At 47.1% G+C, this 14,153-nt stretch overlaps 1 protein-coding gene across 4 annotated transcripts in view; it reads left to right on the top strand.

Annotated features, from left to right (window-relative positions):
- PLEKHB1 (pleckstrin homology domain containing B1) overlaps positions 1-14,153 on the top strand; it is a 38,788-nt gene that overhangs the window by 19,063 nt on the left and 5,572 nt on the right. For all 4 annotated transcript variants that reach the window (XM_058185408.1, XM_058185409.1, XM_058185407.1 and 1 more), the window contains exons 4-5: positions 7,403-7,505; positions 11,962-12,001. In XM_058185408.1, the coding sequence (XP_058041391.1) occupies positions 7,403-7,505; positions 11,962-12,001 (143 nt within the window). The remainder of the gene's footprint in view (positions 1-7,402; positions 7,506-11,961; positions 12,002-14,153) is intronic.

Here is a 14,153-nt window from a genome sequence, read left to right as displayed (position 1 = left end):
AGTAATTGCAAGCAGCTGCTGTTAATAACAGACTGCATTAGTCTGTTGAGCCTCCAGAGGCCCAAATTATAGCAACAACCCCAGTAATGCCAATACGATGGCCCAAGGCGCAGCGAGGTCCTTATGAAAACAACCCAATAACGTACTTGTGCCCCGACATCTGGCGCAAGTATGTCGGTGGTGGTATTTTATGGTGGCATTATCACATCTCTGCTTTAGGTTTCCTGTAGATAAGGTAGTCCTTGACTTATGACGACTGGGGCCAGAATTCCCACTGCTAAGCGAGGCAGTTGTCAAGTGAGCTTTGCCCCATTTTTACGACTTTTCTTGCAACGGTTGTTAAGTGAATTACTGGAGTCGTTAAGTTAGTCACACGGATGTTAAGCGAATGTGGATTCTCCGTTGACTTCGCTTGTCGGAAAGTGGCAAAAGGGGATCACATGACCACCACTCCGGGACACACCAACCTTCATAACAGTTTTTCCCCGAAGGCCATCACTCTGCTAAACAAATAATTCCCTCAACACTGTCAGACTATTTACTGAATCTGCACTACTATTAATCTTCTCATCGTTCCCATCACCAATCTCTTTCCACTTATGACTGTATGACTATAACTTGTTGCTGGCAATCCTTATGATTTATATTGATATATTGACCATCATTTGTGTTGTAAATGTTGTACCTTGATGAATGTATCTTTTCTTTTATGTACACTGAGAGCATATGCACCAAGACAAATTCCTTGTGTGTCCAATCGCACTTGGCCAATAAAAATTCTATTCTATTCTATTCTATTCTATAAATATGAACCTGTTGCAAAGCGTCTGAATTTAGATCGCATGACCACATGGCAACGGGTCATTAGAGTGAAAAATGGTCATAAGTCACTTTTTGCAGGGCCGTTGCAACGTCAAGCAGCCAGTGAACGAATTGTCGTAAGTCAAGGATTCCCTGTAGTTAGCCGGGCCATACTTCTGTTGCTTTGCATACTGCCTAGGGCAGGGGTCGCCAACCTTGGCCACTTTAAGACTTGTGGACTTCAACTCCCAGAATTCCTCAGCAACCCACGACTTCTCTGAAGCAACCCACTCCGTTTCTTATTTGATAACAGATAATAATAGATAACAGAATAGTAACAAGTCTATCTAGACCCGTTCCAGTCTGGCTTCCGGTCCGGATATAGCACAGAGACAGCTTTGGTCGCGTTGGTGGATGACCTCTGGAGGGCCAGGGATAGGGGTTGTTCCTCTGCCCTGGTCCTATTAGATCTCTCAGCGGCTTTCGATACCATCGACCATGGTATCCTGCTGCGCCGGTTGGGGGGATTGGGAGTGGGAGGCACCGTTTATCGGTGGTTCTCCTCCTATCTCTCTGACCAGTCGCAGACGGTGTTGACAGGGGGGCAGAGATCGACCGCGAGGCGCCTCACTTGTGGGGTGCCGCAGGGGTCGATCCTCTCGCCTCTCCTGTTCAACATCTATATGAAGCCGCTGGGCGAGGTCATCAGTGGCTTTGGGGTGAGATACCAACTGTACGCTGATGACACCCAGCTGTACTTCTCCACCCCGGGCCACCCCAACAAAGCTGTCGAAGTGCTGCCTGGAAGCCGTACGGGTCTGGATGGGGAGGAACAGGCTCAAGCTCAATCCCTCCAAGACGGAGTGGCTGTGGATGCCGGCACCCCGGTACAGCCAGCTGCAACTACAGCTGACTGTTGGGGGTGAGTTATTGGCCCCAATGGAAAGGGTGCGCAACTTGGGTGTTCTCCTGGATGGACGGCTGTCATTTGAAGATCATTTAGCGGCCGTCTCCAGAAGAGCTTTTTACCAGGTTCGCCTGATCCGCCAGTTGCGTCCCTTCCTTGACCGAGATGCCTTATGCACGGTCACTCACGCTCTTGTCACCTCTCGTTTGGATTACTGCAATGCTCTCTACATGGGGCTACCCTTGAAGTGCACCCGGAGGCTTCAGTTAGTTCAGAATGCAGCTGCGCGGGTGATTGAGGGAATCACACGTGGCTCCCATGTAACACCGCTCCTGCGCAGACTGCACTGGCTACCTGTGGTCTTTCGGGTGCGCTTTAAGGTTTTAGTTACCACCTTTAAAGCGCTCCATGGCTTAGGGCCCGGGTACTTACGGGACCGCCTGGTGTTACCTTATGCCTCCCACCAACCCGTACGCTCACACAGAGAGGGTCTTCTCAGGGTGCCGTCCGCTAAACAATGTCGGTTGGCGGCCCCCAGGGGAAGGGCCTTCTCTGTGGGGGCTCCCACACTCTGGAACGAACTTCCCCCTGGCTTGCGTCAATTACCTGACCTTCGGACCTTCCGCCGTGAGCTGAAAATGCACTTATTCATTCAAGCGGGACTGGCTTAAATTTTAAATATTATTTTAATTGGGGTTATAATTTAATTTAAGGGTTTTAAATTTAATTATTTTAAATCTCAGCCTTCTATTGAATATGTTTTTTAATTCTCTGTTTTAATTGTACTTTGTATTGTTTTTATAACTGGCTGTACACTGCCCTGAGTCCTTCAGGAGAAGGGCGGTATAAAAATCTAATAAAACTAAACTAAACTAACTAAACAAGAGTTGGAAGGGACCTTGGAGGTCTTCTACTCCAACCCCCTGCTCAGGCAAGGGACCCTATACCAGGGTTCTGCAAACTTGGCTCTTTTAAGACCCCTGCCCTATACCATTCCAGACAAATACTTGTCCAGTCTCTTGTTAAAAACCTCCATTGATGGGGGCACCATGGCTGTGATGGAAAGGTTTTTGTTCTTTTTCTTTTGTGGTCCTGGCAGTGCAGGGCTGAATCACCCCAAATGTCCCCTTCCTACACAATGGAGGGACACAGCAAGTCGAAATAGAAGGTTCTTTCATCTGACAACAACACAAGTGCCAGCGGTGCTGAAGGAACAGTGGCTGGTTGTCTACCAGTCTCCAGCTAATTCTTGCTTCCTCCGTTTTGTGTGGTTTGTGCACCTCTAGAACTGTCTGGTTTGGTTCTGCAACCCAACAAGAAAAACTCAGACTTCAGAGGATCATTAGAACTGCAGAAAAAATAATTGCTACCAACCTGCCTTCCATTGAGGACCTGTATACTGCACGAGTCAAAAAGAGGGCTGTGAAAATATCTACAGATCCCTCGCATCCTGGACATAAACTGTTTCAACTCCTACCCTCAAAACGACGCTATAGAGCACTGCACACCAGAACAACTAGACACAAGAACAGTTTTTTCCCCGAAGGCCATCACTCTGCTAAACAAATAATTCCCTCAACACTGTCAAATTATTTACTAAATCTGCACTACTATTAAATCTTCTCATCGTTCCCACCTCCCATTTCCTCCCACTTATGACTGTATGGCTGTAACTTGGTTGCTTGTATCCTTACGATTTATATTGATATTGATTGTTTCCTGATTGCTTATTTGTACCCTATGACTATCACCAAGTGTTGTACCTTATGATTCTTGATGAACGCATCTTTTCTTTTATGTACACTGAGAGCATATGCACCGAAGACAAATCCCTTGTGTGTCCCATCACACTTGGCCAGTAAAAAATTCTATTCTATTCTATTGTGTTTGCGTGTGTGTGTGTCAATTCCAGGATATTGATGGGCACCGTTCAATCACCTCCTAGCCGTGTCTTCATCTCCGCTTTGCTGCCTGATGGGCATCCAAGCTGAAAGGACAAGTAATGGTCCCAGCTGGGTTTCGTCTGCAAATATATAGATATATTCTGGATTTTATCCAGGAGGGTGGCCTTGGAACCATCTTCTCTGGCCGTCTGTTCGGTTCATGTGCTAAGCACCCATTTCCCAGCCTTGCTTGAGATTTGCAAGCCGATCCTTCCAATTTCTGGTTGGATTTTATTGTTATGGGTGTGTAATGCAGCTGATCCTTATGATCATTATGTAATGGCAATCCTTATGATTTATATTGATATATTGACCATCAATTGTGTTGTAAATGTTGTACCTTGATGAACGTGTCATTTCTTTTATGTACACTGAGAGCATATGCACCAAGACAAATTCCTAGTGTGTCCAATCACACTTGGCCAATAAAGAATTCTATTCTATTCTATTCTATTCTATTCTATTCTATTCTATTCTATTCTATTCTATGATGACGGTTGTGGTAAGACAGGACTTACTTGAGTGAGTCCTTTTGTCGGGAGGCAGTTTTATTTATTTCCTTTGACCACCCTGTGCAGTTTCAGTTGAGTTTTTAAAATGACAGTTCTGGGACAACAAGAAGAAAAAAATAGATCCCGTTGTTTCCTCGCTTCTATAACAGCAAAGGTTGAAATCCAAGGTTATTGGAATGTTTTCTTTTATATCAGGGATCCCCAATTTCCAGGTTGTGGAGCGGTCTTAGTCTGTGGCCCACTAAGAACCAATCCTTGCGAGTGAAGCTTCTTCTGCACATGTGCGTGATCCAAGTAGCGTGTGAAACCACGTGTCCCCCAGTCTGTGAAATAATGTTTTTCTACGGAACCGGTCCCTGGTGTCTAAGAGGTTGGGGGCCGCTGTTGTAGATGATCTCTGTATAATATTCTGAGGTCTTTTGGTTTACTTAGGATATTTTGGAGATATTTTGCCTGCGGAGCTGGCAACTGAGTCAGACAGCGATGAGGCTGAGGTGAGGCCAGGGCCATCGGGGAGTGAGGTGTGGACTCCAGAGCCTCCAGAGGCTGACAGTAGAGAGGCAGAGGAACAGGAGGAGCCTGTTCCTAATGCACGCATGAGAAGAGATGCCAGAAGGCAAGAGCAGCTTAAGCAATGAGGACAACTCGGGAGTAAGGCCAAGAGATGATTGGCCCCTCCCATAAGGCTTAAAACAGACCAGCAACGGCGTTTGGGCTTTGCCGGAAAACAACGTTGGTAGCTTCGTCTTCTGCTTCGTCTACGTCTTGCATTTATTTTTGTGACTTCTGAACGTTTGCCAAGAAAGGCCTTTGGCAGTTTGCCTAATTGGACCAAGGTTTGCGATAAGACTGAGGAATTTGTGTTGGGAGGAATTTGCTTTAGCTTGAGTTGAACTACGCTGGGAATGAAGTGATTCTCAGCTGTTCGAATAAAGTTTGTTTGTTTTTTCACGGACTGAGTTTCCTGCTACCTACTTGGGCCTGGGTCACAACAGCGAGTATGTTTAAAAGTACATTTTACCCCGTCTCCTTTACAGCTTAAGACATTAGGGAGGGTCCCTTTTTGCCAGACTTCCATTTCTGATGCTGGCTCAGCTGCCTCTTATCTGACTGTGGCCTAGCCTGCCGCTCTTCCTCCTAACTTCCGAGGTCGTTCCTGAAAACCATCCCAGCAGCTCTCCTTCAGATCTTCAAGCGTCTGGATTTTGGAAAGAGCTCACGTCTTCATTGGTTTTTCAGCCTCTCCGAGCGAACATTCTGGAACCTTTTCCTGGGAGGCAACAAACCTCTTGTGTTGTGTGTACCATACAGACTTAAGGTTTTGGTCCTTTGGGGTCAGCGTGACATCTCTTGCTTGAATTTTGTGGTGTCTCCCCAGGGGCTTCCGCCAATCCTTCCGACTAATCTCGTGCTGTTTGTTTCGCTGTGACTCGACAACTCAAAGAGTTATTTCGACAACTCTTCCCCGAGGTCCTAATTACGCGGTGACTCTCTCCGGTTGCGACAGACAAGGAGGATGGCTTTAGAGAACATTGGCCAGCAGCCGTTCCTCCGGGAAGGCGTTCTTTGCTTTCAAAACACACACACCCACGTACAACAACAGCAACTTTTATTTTTAAAACTGCAAACGGTAGTCCTTGACTTACAAACAGTTCATTTAGTGACCGACAGTTCATTTAGCTGGCTCAGCGGCTAAGACACTGAGCTTGGTTGGCAGTTTGGCGGTTGGAATCCCTAATACAGGTCACTTGTGAGCAGGGGGTTGGACTAGATGACCTTCAAGGTCCCTTCCAACTCAGTGCACTGAAAAAAGTGACCTGACCGGTTTTTTTAACCTTTACAACCATTGCAGCGTCCCCAGGTTCACGGGATCAAAATTCAAATGCTTGGAAACTGAGTCGTAACCTCTTTTGCGACCTTCTGACCAGCAAAGGTCAACGGGGAAGCCAAATTCATTTAACAACCGGGTTACTAACTTACCGACTGCGGTGATTCACTGAACAATGGTGGCAAGAAACGTCGTAAAATAGGGCAAAATTCACAAACTGTCTTGCTTACCAGGGGTGGGCTGCATAAATTTTAGCAAGGGGTTCTCTTCCCGGTTGCTGGGTGAGTGTGGCCACGGTGGGCTGCCTACACCATGGTGGGGGAGTGTTTTGGGCCTCCCCTGGCTCTGGAGGCTTTCCTCGAGTTCCGAGAGGGAGAAAACGGTCTCCCCAGGCTCCGGAGGCCCATTTCAAGCCTTCCCAAACTTCTGGTAGGCCTGTTTTTCACCCTCCCTGAGCCTCCACGTGCGCCCTGCACTTACCTGCATCCAAAACGGGCCACACGGGGACTCCTGGGAGGGGAGGGGCAGGGTGGCATGGAGCAGCCAGGAGTGGGATTTGGGGGTTCTCCAAACTGCACACAATCTTAGCTAGAGGTTCTCCCGAACCCCCAGCAGCCCACTCTTGGTTGTAATCTGATGTTGATCCCAGGCACAGTGATGAAATAACCCCGTGTTGTGTCTGCGCCCCCCGAGCCGGGCCTCCTGCCAGAAAGTGACTTGGAAAGTGAGGGGGAAGGGCCATCAGGACTTATCTCGGGAGCACCGGCTTCCCTGGCTCAGCTCCAAGAGCCAGAGGCAGGCCAGGTGGAAGAGATAACGAGGCCTCCATCCCCTGACTCTTCCCCCCCAGGCCACACCTCCAGACCCAGCTGATGGCAATCAGGCCTGGCTGGACCCTAGGTTTCATAGGCAGGAGAGGCAGAAACAACAGAAGCAGGGGTGGGGCAGGCCTAGGAAGTGCTGAGTCATGGAGCCACACCCCACAGGATATAAAAGTAGCAAGGGCTGCCATGCCTCTTGGTAGCAGGCAAATCAACTGCTTGACTAGAGCTGAAGTACTGTTTGTTCCTGGGTGATTCATCGGTGTCAAGGGAGATAACAGAGACACTTGGCAGATGCTCGCTAGTTTGCTGCCAGAACTGATAGTGCCGGCTAATTAAGCCATCGCTCGGACAGAGGCGAGGGGGGACAGAACATCCCCTTTCGTAATAATATTATGACATGTTTTGATCAGCATATCCCACCCAGCTTTAATGAAGAGCAGACAGGGCGAGGGGGAAAAGTCCCATTAACATGACCCCCTGGAACGAATCCAAGCTCAAGATCTTGAGGTCTAGAAACTTGGGATGGGAATAGGAAGAAAACCGCCTGGCCGGCTCTCAGCTTTATGTCTCTTCTCCTGTCTTTATAGATATCCAGCCTCCGGAAGGGAAAACTCGGGAGTGCCTGATGTGCGTCGTCCAAAGGGATGGTCCCAAGACCATGCTGTGCGCCGAGAGCGAAGACGATGCGTTGTAAGTTGTGGGTCCTCAGGAAGGGTGAGAAAAATCAAGAGGGCAGCCACGAGCCTGGGGTTGAAGCCCTGACCGCTTTTTGTGATGGGCAGGGTTTCAATTGTATCACCTTGACAATCATTTCTGAAACCTCCAGTGCTACCACTGATGCTCCATCGGCAGTTTAAGGCACCGGTTGTTTGGTCCCTTCGTTTTAATGTTAATTATTTATTTTGGTTGTTTACGCCGACTGCACCTTTTGGGAGCTCCTGTTGGGAACGCAAAGCTCTCCATAGAGAGGTCACCAGCGCTCTTGTAAAATTTCCATCTCCTGTTCTGACCTAGGCTTCCCAAGAGCATGAAGCAGACTCCTTGTCCCAACAAAAAAAAACATTTTTATTAAGTTACTGTGAATTCCTCTCATTCACATCCAGCAAAGTCTTTCAAGGGAGAATTTACAGTCACAGACTTGATCTGGCATGGGGAGCTGCCAGGCCGGTATCTTCAAAACTTGGCAAAGAGTCTCAGAGAGTCACAAACCAATTAAGCGAACAAATTGTTTCCTGCAAACTCCACTCCCCTTTTGCTCCTCTTTTATTCCCTATGGGAAGGGCCATTCGCTGTCCATCTGTGGCTTTACTCCTGAGTCGACCCTTGTTCCTTAGCTGTTCCCTTCTCCTGGCAGCTCTGCGCATGCGTACACTGGGAACAGGCTCCAGCTGTTCTTCTGATTCACTGATGACCGACTCCAAAGGCAGCTGACAACTGTCAGACGGCCCTGACCCCTTCTCTGCCTCTGACGCAGAGCGCTCATCAGAGCTTTTCCCAGACTCCAGGACTGGCCCAGGTTCCTCCCCAACCTACTCACTGTCTAAGTCTGCCACCAGTTCCACTAGCTGCCGCGGGCCACAACACATTGTTTGGGGTTATGATTACAACCCAGAGTCTTTTTTGCATTCCCGATTTCTGGTTTTATCCAGGCTGGAAATTATCCGTCACAGAGTGACTGTGTTGATCCTAAGTTTCTGGAAAAGGTGTAGGGAAGACATTCAGACTAGTCTTCTTCTAAAAGGACGGAGAGAGGATTAATGGCTGGAGTGAGACTCCCTGCAGAATGGCGTGACTTTCATGCTGGAAAATATGAAAACTTTTAACAGAATCATTACAGGTAGCGCTCAACGTACGTCCACAATTGAACCCCAAAATTTCAGTTGCTAAGCAAGACAGCTGTTGTGAATTTTGCCCCGTTTTACGACCTTTCTTGCCTCGGTTGTTAAGTGAATCAATGAAGTTGTTAAGTTAGTAACACGGTTGTTAATTGAATCTGGCTTCTCCATTGACTTTGCCTGCTGGAAGGTCGCATCACATGACCCCGGGATAGTGCCATTGTCATAAATAGATGGCAGTTGCCAAACATCCCAAATTTTGATCATGTGACTGTGGCTAATGCTACCACCGTCATTAAGTGTGAAAAATTATCATAGATTGCTGTTTTAAGTGCAGCTGTAACTTCAAACGGTCACTAAACAAATGGCTGTAAGTTGAGAATGATTTGAAATAAGAGGAATATGAATAATAATATATTCAAAGGGCTGGGTGTTTTCTTAGCGTGGCACGGGATCCCTGCCAATGTGGGTTCATTTAGCAAACTGTGCTCAAAACCAACCCTAATCTAATGCAGGGTTTTTCAAACTTGGCACATCACAAATGTCTCACTTAGCAACGGACATTCTGGCCTCAATTATGGTCATACATCGAGGACTACCTGTACAGGTAATTGTCAGTTTTGGAAGGGAATTTTCTTTTTTGCTTCTTAACTGCCACATATTTTAGCTGGGGAAGTTGGGAGGGGGGTTGTTGTTGGAGCGGTAGAAAGTTAGTCGTAACAACATTCCGTTTTCAAGGACATCCTGCGTCTGATGGAGACTGCCTGAAGATTATTTCCAATTGAGTGTGAACATTGGACAATGTGATGAACTTGTGGGTGTGGGGAAGGGCTGTGACCCGTCAACTGGGTGTGGAAAACCTGGAAGCTTTCAGTTTTGGGTTTTCCCAGCTGTGCCAACATGACATCTCCAATAAATTGGAACTTTGAGGAACCTCAAGCCTCAGAGCTTTATTTCGTTGGGGGTGTTTCTTGGAACCCTGACAGTAATCCTTGATGTACAACAGTTCATTTAATCACAGTTCAAAGTTATGACGACACTGAAAAAAGTGACTTATGACCGTTTTCTACACTTCCAACCATTGCAGCATCCGGATGGTCACGTGATCAAAACTGAGATGCTTGGCAATTGACTCGTATTTATGACGGTTGCAGTGTCCCAGGGTCATGTCATCCCCTTTTTGCGACCTTCTAATAAGCAAAGTCAATGGGGAAGCTGGGTTCATTTAACAACCATATTAATAACTTTAACAACTGCTGTGATTCACTTAACATCTGAAGCAACAGAGATTATAAAATGTATTAAATTTACTTAACTGTTTCATTTAGCAACATAAATTTTACTCAATTGTGTAAGCCAAGGACTACGTGTATTTGCAACTCAGATATACCTTTGTAATCTTCTAAGATTTCCGATTTTATATCCTATGTTTTATATTTTACTCCTTTTTACTGAAATATAACAGAGTTGGAAGGGACCTTGGAGGTCTTCTAGTCCAACCCACTGCTCAGGCAGAAGACCCTATACCAGGGGTCTGCAAACTTGGCAGTTTTATGACTTGTGGACTTGTGGACTTCAACTTCCAGAGTTCCTCAGCCAGGAAAGCTGGGAGTTGAAGTCCACAAGTTTTAAAAGAGCCAAGTTTGCAGACCCCTGCCCTATACCATTCCAGACAAATGGTTGTCTAATCTCTTCTTAAAAACTTCCAGTGTTGGAGCATTTACAACTTCTGGAGACAAGTCATTCCACTAGTTAATTGTCCTCACTGTTAGGAAGTGTCTCCTTAATTCCAGGTTGCTTCTCTCCTTGGTTAGTTTCCATCCGTTGCTTCTTGTCCTGCTCTCAGGTGCTTTGGAGAATAAATTGACCCTATTTTCCCTATATGATGTGAATGTGCCGTATGACACCTAAAAAAAAAATACTGGGAAGGTTGACCAAAAGCCCAGGAGGGGATGACTTCAAATGAGCCCCTTCTGAGCTTCTTCACCGCATTAGATAACGGTCTGCAGCAAATAGAGATCTTGGCATGCTGATCACCTTCCAGGACTAACCGGAGGTGGCAGGAGAAGACATCTCAGATAATCCTGCTTAGACCTGTGACTCAGGGTGCTTTGAAAGCTTCGGGTGACCTTGAGGTCACGGTGGAGCCAGGATTAAGATAATCTCCCGCTAGGAGAGCTCCCAGCTATGTCACTGAGATGAGCAAAACTTCACAGAAAAGTCTTTACATAAAGTCACACACACCTAGAGTACAGCATCCACTTTTGGTCACCACACTATAAAAAAAGATGTTGAGACTCTAGAAAAAGGGCAGAGAAGAGCAATCAGGATGATGAGGGGACTGGAGGCTAAAATATACGATATTAAAACAGTTGCAGGAACTGGGCCTGGCTAGTCTAGTGAAGAGAAGGACCAGGGGAGACAGGAGAGCATCTTCCAATATTTGAGGGGCTGCCACAGAGAGGAGGAAAGGGGTCAAGCTATTCTCCAAAGCACCCGAAGGCCAGACAAGGAATCATGGACGGAAACTGACCAAGGAGAGATTCAACCTGGAAATAAGGAGGAATTTTCTGACAGTGAGAACAATCAACCGATGGAACAGAAGTTGCCTTCGGAAGTTGTGGGAGCTTCATCCCTGGAGGCTTTCAAGACGAGACTGGATTGCCCTCTGTCAGAAATGGTGTAGGATCTCCTGCTTGGGCAGGGGGGTTGGGCTAGATGACCTCCAAGGTCCCTTCCAACTCTGTTTGAGGAACACTTTCAACCTTAACGCAGAGCTTCATGAGCCCAGGGGTTTCCAGCTGAAGATTTTTGCTGGTGGGGCCATCATGGATTCCACTCATAGAAAAGCTGGTGCGTTGGATAAGACTTACATAGAATCCTAAGGCTGAAAAGGACCTTGGAGGGCATCTAGTCCAACCCCCTGCTAAAGCAGGAGACTCTCTACCAGCTTTCTCAACCTTGGAGGTTTGAAGGCGTGTGGACTTCAACTCCCAGAATTTTTCAGCCTGCTATGCTATGCTATGCTATGCTATGCTATGCTATGCTATGCTATGCTATGCTATGCTATGCTATGCTATGCTATGCTATGCTATGCTGGCCGGGGGGTTGATGTCCACACACCTTCAAGTTGCCAACGATGAGAAACACTGCTCCGGAATACAGGTAGTCCTCGACTTACGATCACACCAATTTTATGTTGCTAAGGGAGACCGTTGTTAAAGGGAATTTTGTCTCATTTTACGAGACGTCCTTGCCACAATGGTTAAGACACAAGTGGGCATAGCTGATTTTTCTGTTTGTGTCCACAGAGCCTGGAAGATGGCCATTTTGGAAGCTAAGGCAACCCAGGTGAGTTTCCTTTGTGGCCTTTTCTTGAAGGTGTGGGTGTGTGGGTAGCTGGACATTACTGAATGCACTGATAGAAGAAAATTATTAGTAGCTGCGGGTTGAACTGTGAGGTTCTTGGTGCGCTTTGAGTTTGGTTGTTTTCTTGTAGATGTTTCCTGACCCAACTAGGTAACATCATCAGGGCTAAAAAGAAGTGGGGTCTGTGGAGAGGAGGAGGAGGAGGAGGTGGTGATGGTGGTGGAGGAGGAGGAGGAGGAAAACTATGACTATGTCCTTGATGCTCTTGAGCTTGGTGGTTTTCTTGGAGACATTTCATCACCCAACTAGGAAACATCATCAGCGCTAGAAGACAGTGGGGTTTGTGGAGGAGGAGAGGGGAAGAAGGAGGGAGGAGGAGGAGAAGAGAGTGGGGTTTATGGAGAAGAGGAGGAGAGGAGGAGGAGGGGAAAAAGGGAGGAGGAAGAGGAGGATGACTGTGGGGTCTTTGTGGCTCTTGGGTTTGGTTGTTTTGTTGCAGATGTTTCACCATCCAGCTATGTACCGTCATCAGTGCTAGAAGGGAACAGGGTTCGCAGAGGAGGAGGAGGAGGAAAGGAGGATGGACAGAAGGAAGAGGAGCACTGTGGGGTCCTTGGTGCTCTCGGGGTTTGGTTGTTTTGTTGCAGACATTTCATGACCCGACTAGGGAACATCATCAGTGCTGGAAGGGAATGGGGTTGTTACTGAATGTCGTTTTCAGATCGACTGAATTAATTTGCTGCGGTAGTTCTAGTGGTTGACTAGGCGGAGGTGGACCTGGTTAAGGCCTGTAAGGGAGGTCAGAAGGTCCCAAAGTGGCACGACAGATTGAGAAACTGGGAAAACATCCAGGAGGAGAAGGCAGATGGAGAAACATTGGCACCGTCGGCCAGAAAGCCTCAAGGTTGAGTAACTCAGCCGGAGATATTTTTAAGAGGTGTGGACATCATCTCTCCAATTTCCCCAGCCAGCCTGTGAATTTTGCCGAGTCACTTTCCACTTTTCGGCCTCGTCCGATTGCTGATCGATAAGTGCAGTTCTTGGGAGGTTGCAGAAACGTCTCAGAGGCTGGATCGATTTTGTAAAGAGATGTCGGAATGAAAAGAAAAACCAAAAAAAATTGGGTGGCCGGCCACGAGTCCCTGCGGGGTTCGGAGGTTGGTCAGTTTTTAATTTTTTTTTAATTTTATTTGCATTTATATCCCGCCCTTCTCCGAAGACTCTGGGCGGCTTACATTGTGTTAAGCAATAGTCTTCATCCATTTGTATATTATATACAAAGTCAACTTTTATTGCCCCCAACAATCTGGGTCCTCATTTTACCTACCTTATAAAGGATGGAAGGCTGAGTCAACCTTGGGCCTGGTGGGACTTGAACCTGCAGTAATTGCAAGCAGCTGCTGTTAATAACAGACTGTCTTACCAGTCTGAGCCACCAGAGGCCCTTTTTCTGTTTTTCTCTCTCCCATCAGTTTTGGGGGGGCCCTCCAGGTGGCATGTGGGCTTGGCACTGTTCCTGCATAACAATGGGCCAGGGGGGTGACATGATAGCAGTCTTCCAATCTCTCAGGGGCTGCCCCAAAGAAGAGGGAGTCAAGCTATTCTCCAAAGCTGCTGAGGGTAGGACAAGAAGTAACGGGTGGAAACTCATCAAGGAGAGAAGCAAGTTGGAATTAAGGAGAAATGTTCTAAGAGTGAGGACAAATAACCAGTGGAACAGCTTGCCACCAGAAATCGTGGGTGCTTCATCACTGGAAGTTTTTAAGAAGAGATTGGCTAGCCATTTGTCTGAAATGGTGTAGGGTCTCCTGCTTGAGCAGGGGGTTGGACTAGAAGATCTCCAAGGTCCCTTTTTGTTCTATTCTGATTGATTGATTTATTTTTTTGATTGGTTGATATCACCCAGAGAGCCGCATTTAGCTCTGGACAATGCAAACATTAGCTTGTCTCTCCCTTGCAACAATGAAGGTCCCTCCCCACAGCTAGGAAAGCCAGCACAGAGTCTTTATTTATGAGGGGTCCTTGGCGCTCTCTAATTGTTTTCCTGCAGATGTTTCATTATCCAATTAGGGAACATCATCAGCGCTACAAGGGAGTGAGGTTGTCGTGTCCCACTCCTCCGCTGACGGCCGGG

This window comes from Ahaetulla prasina, chromosome 5 (assembly GCF_028640845.1).
Source record: "Ahaetulla prasina isolate Xishuangbanna chromosome 5, ASM2864084v1, whole genome shotgun sequence".
Lineage (NCBI taxonomy): Eukaryota > Metazoa > Chordata > Lepidosauria > Squamata > Colubridae > Ahaetulla > Ahaetulla prasina.
Note: the sequence above shows the minus strand (reverse complement) of the source record. Positions and strands in the feature narration are given on the sequence as shown.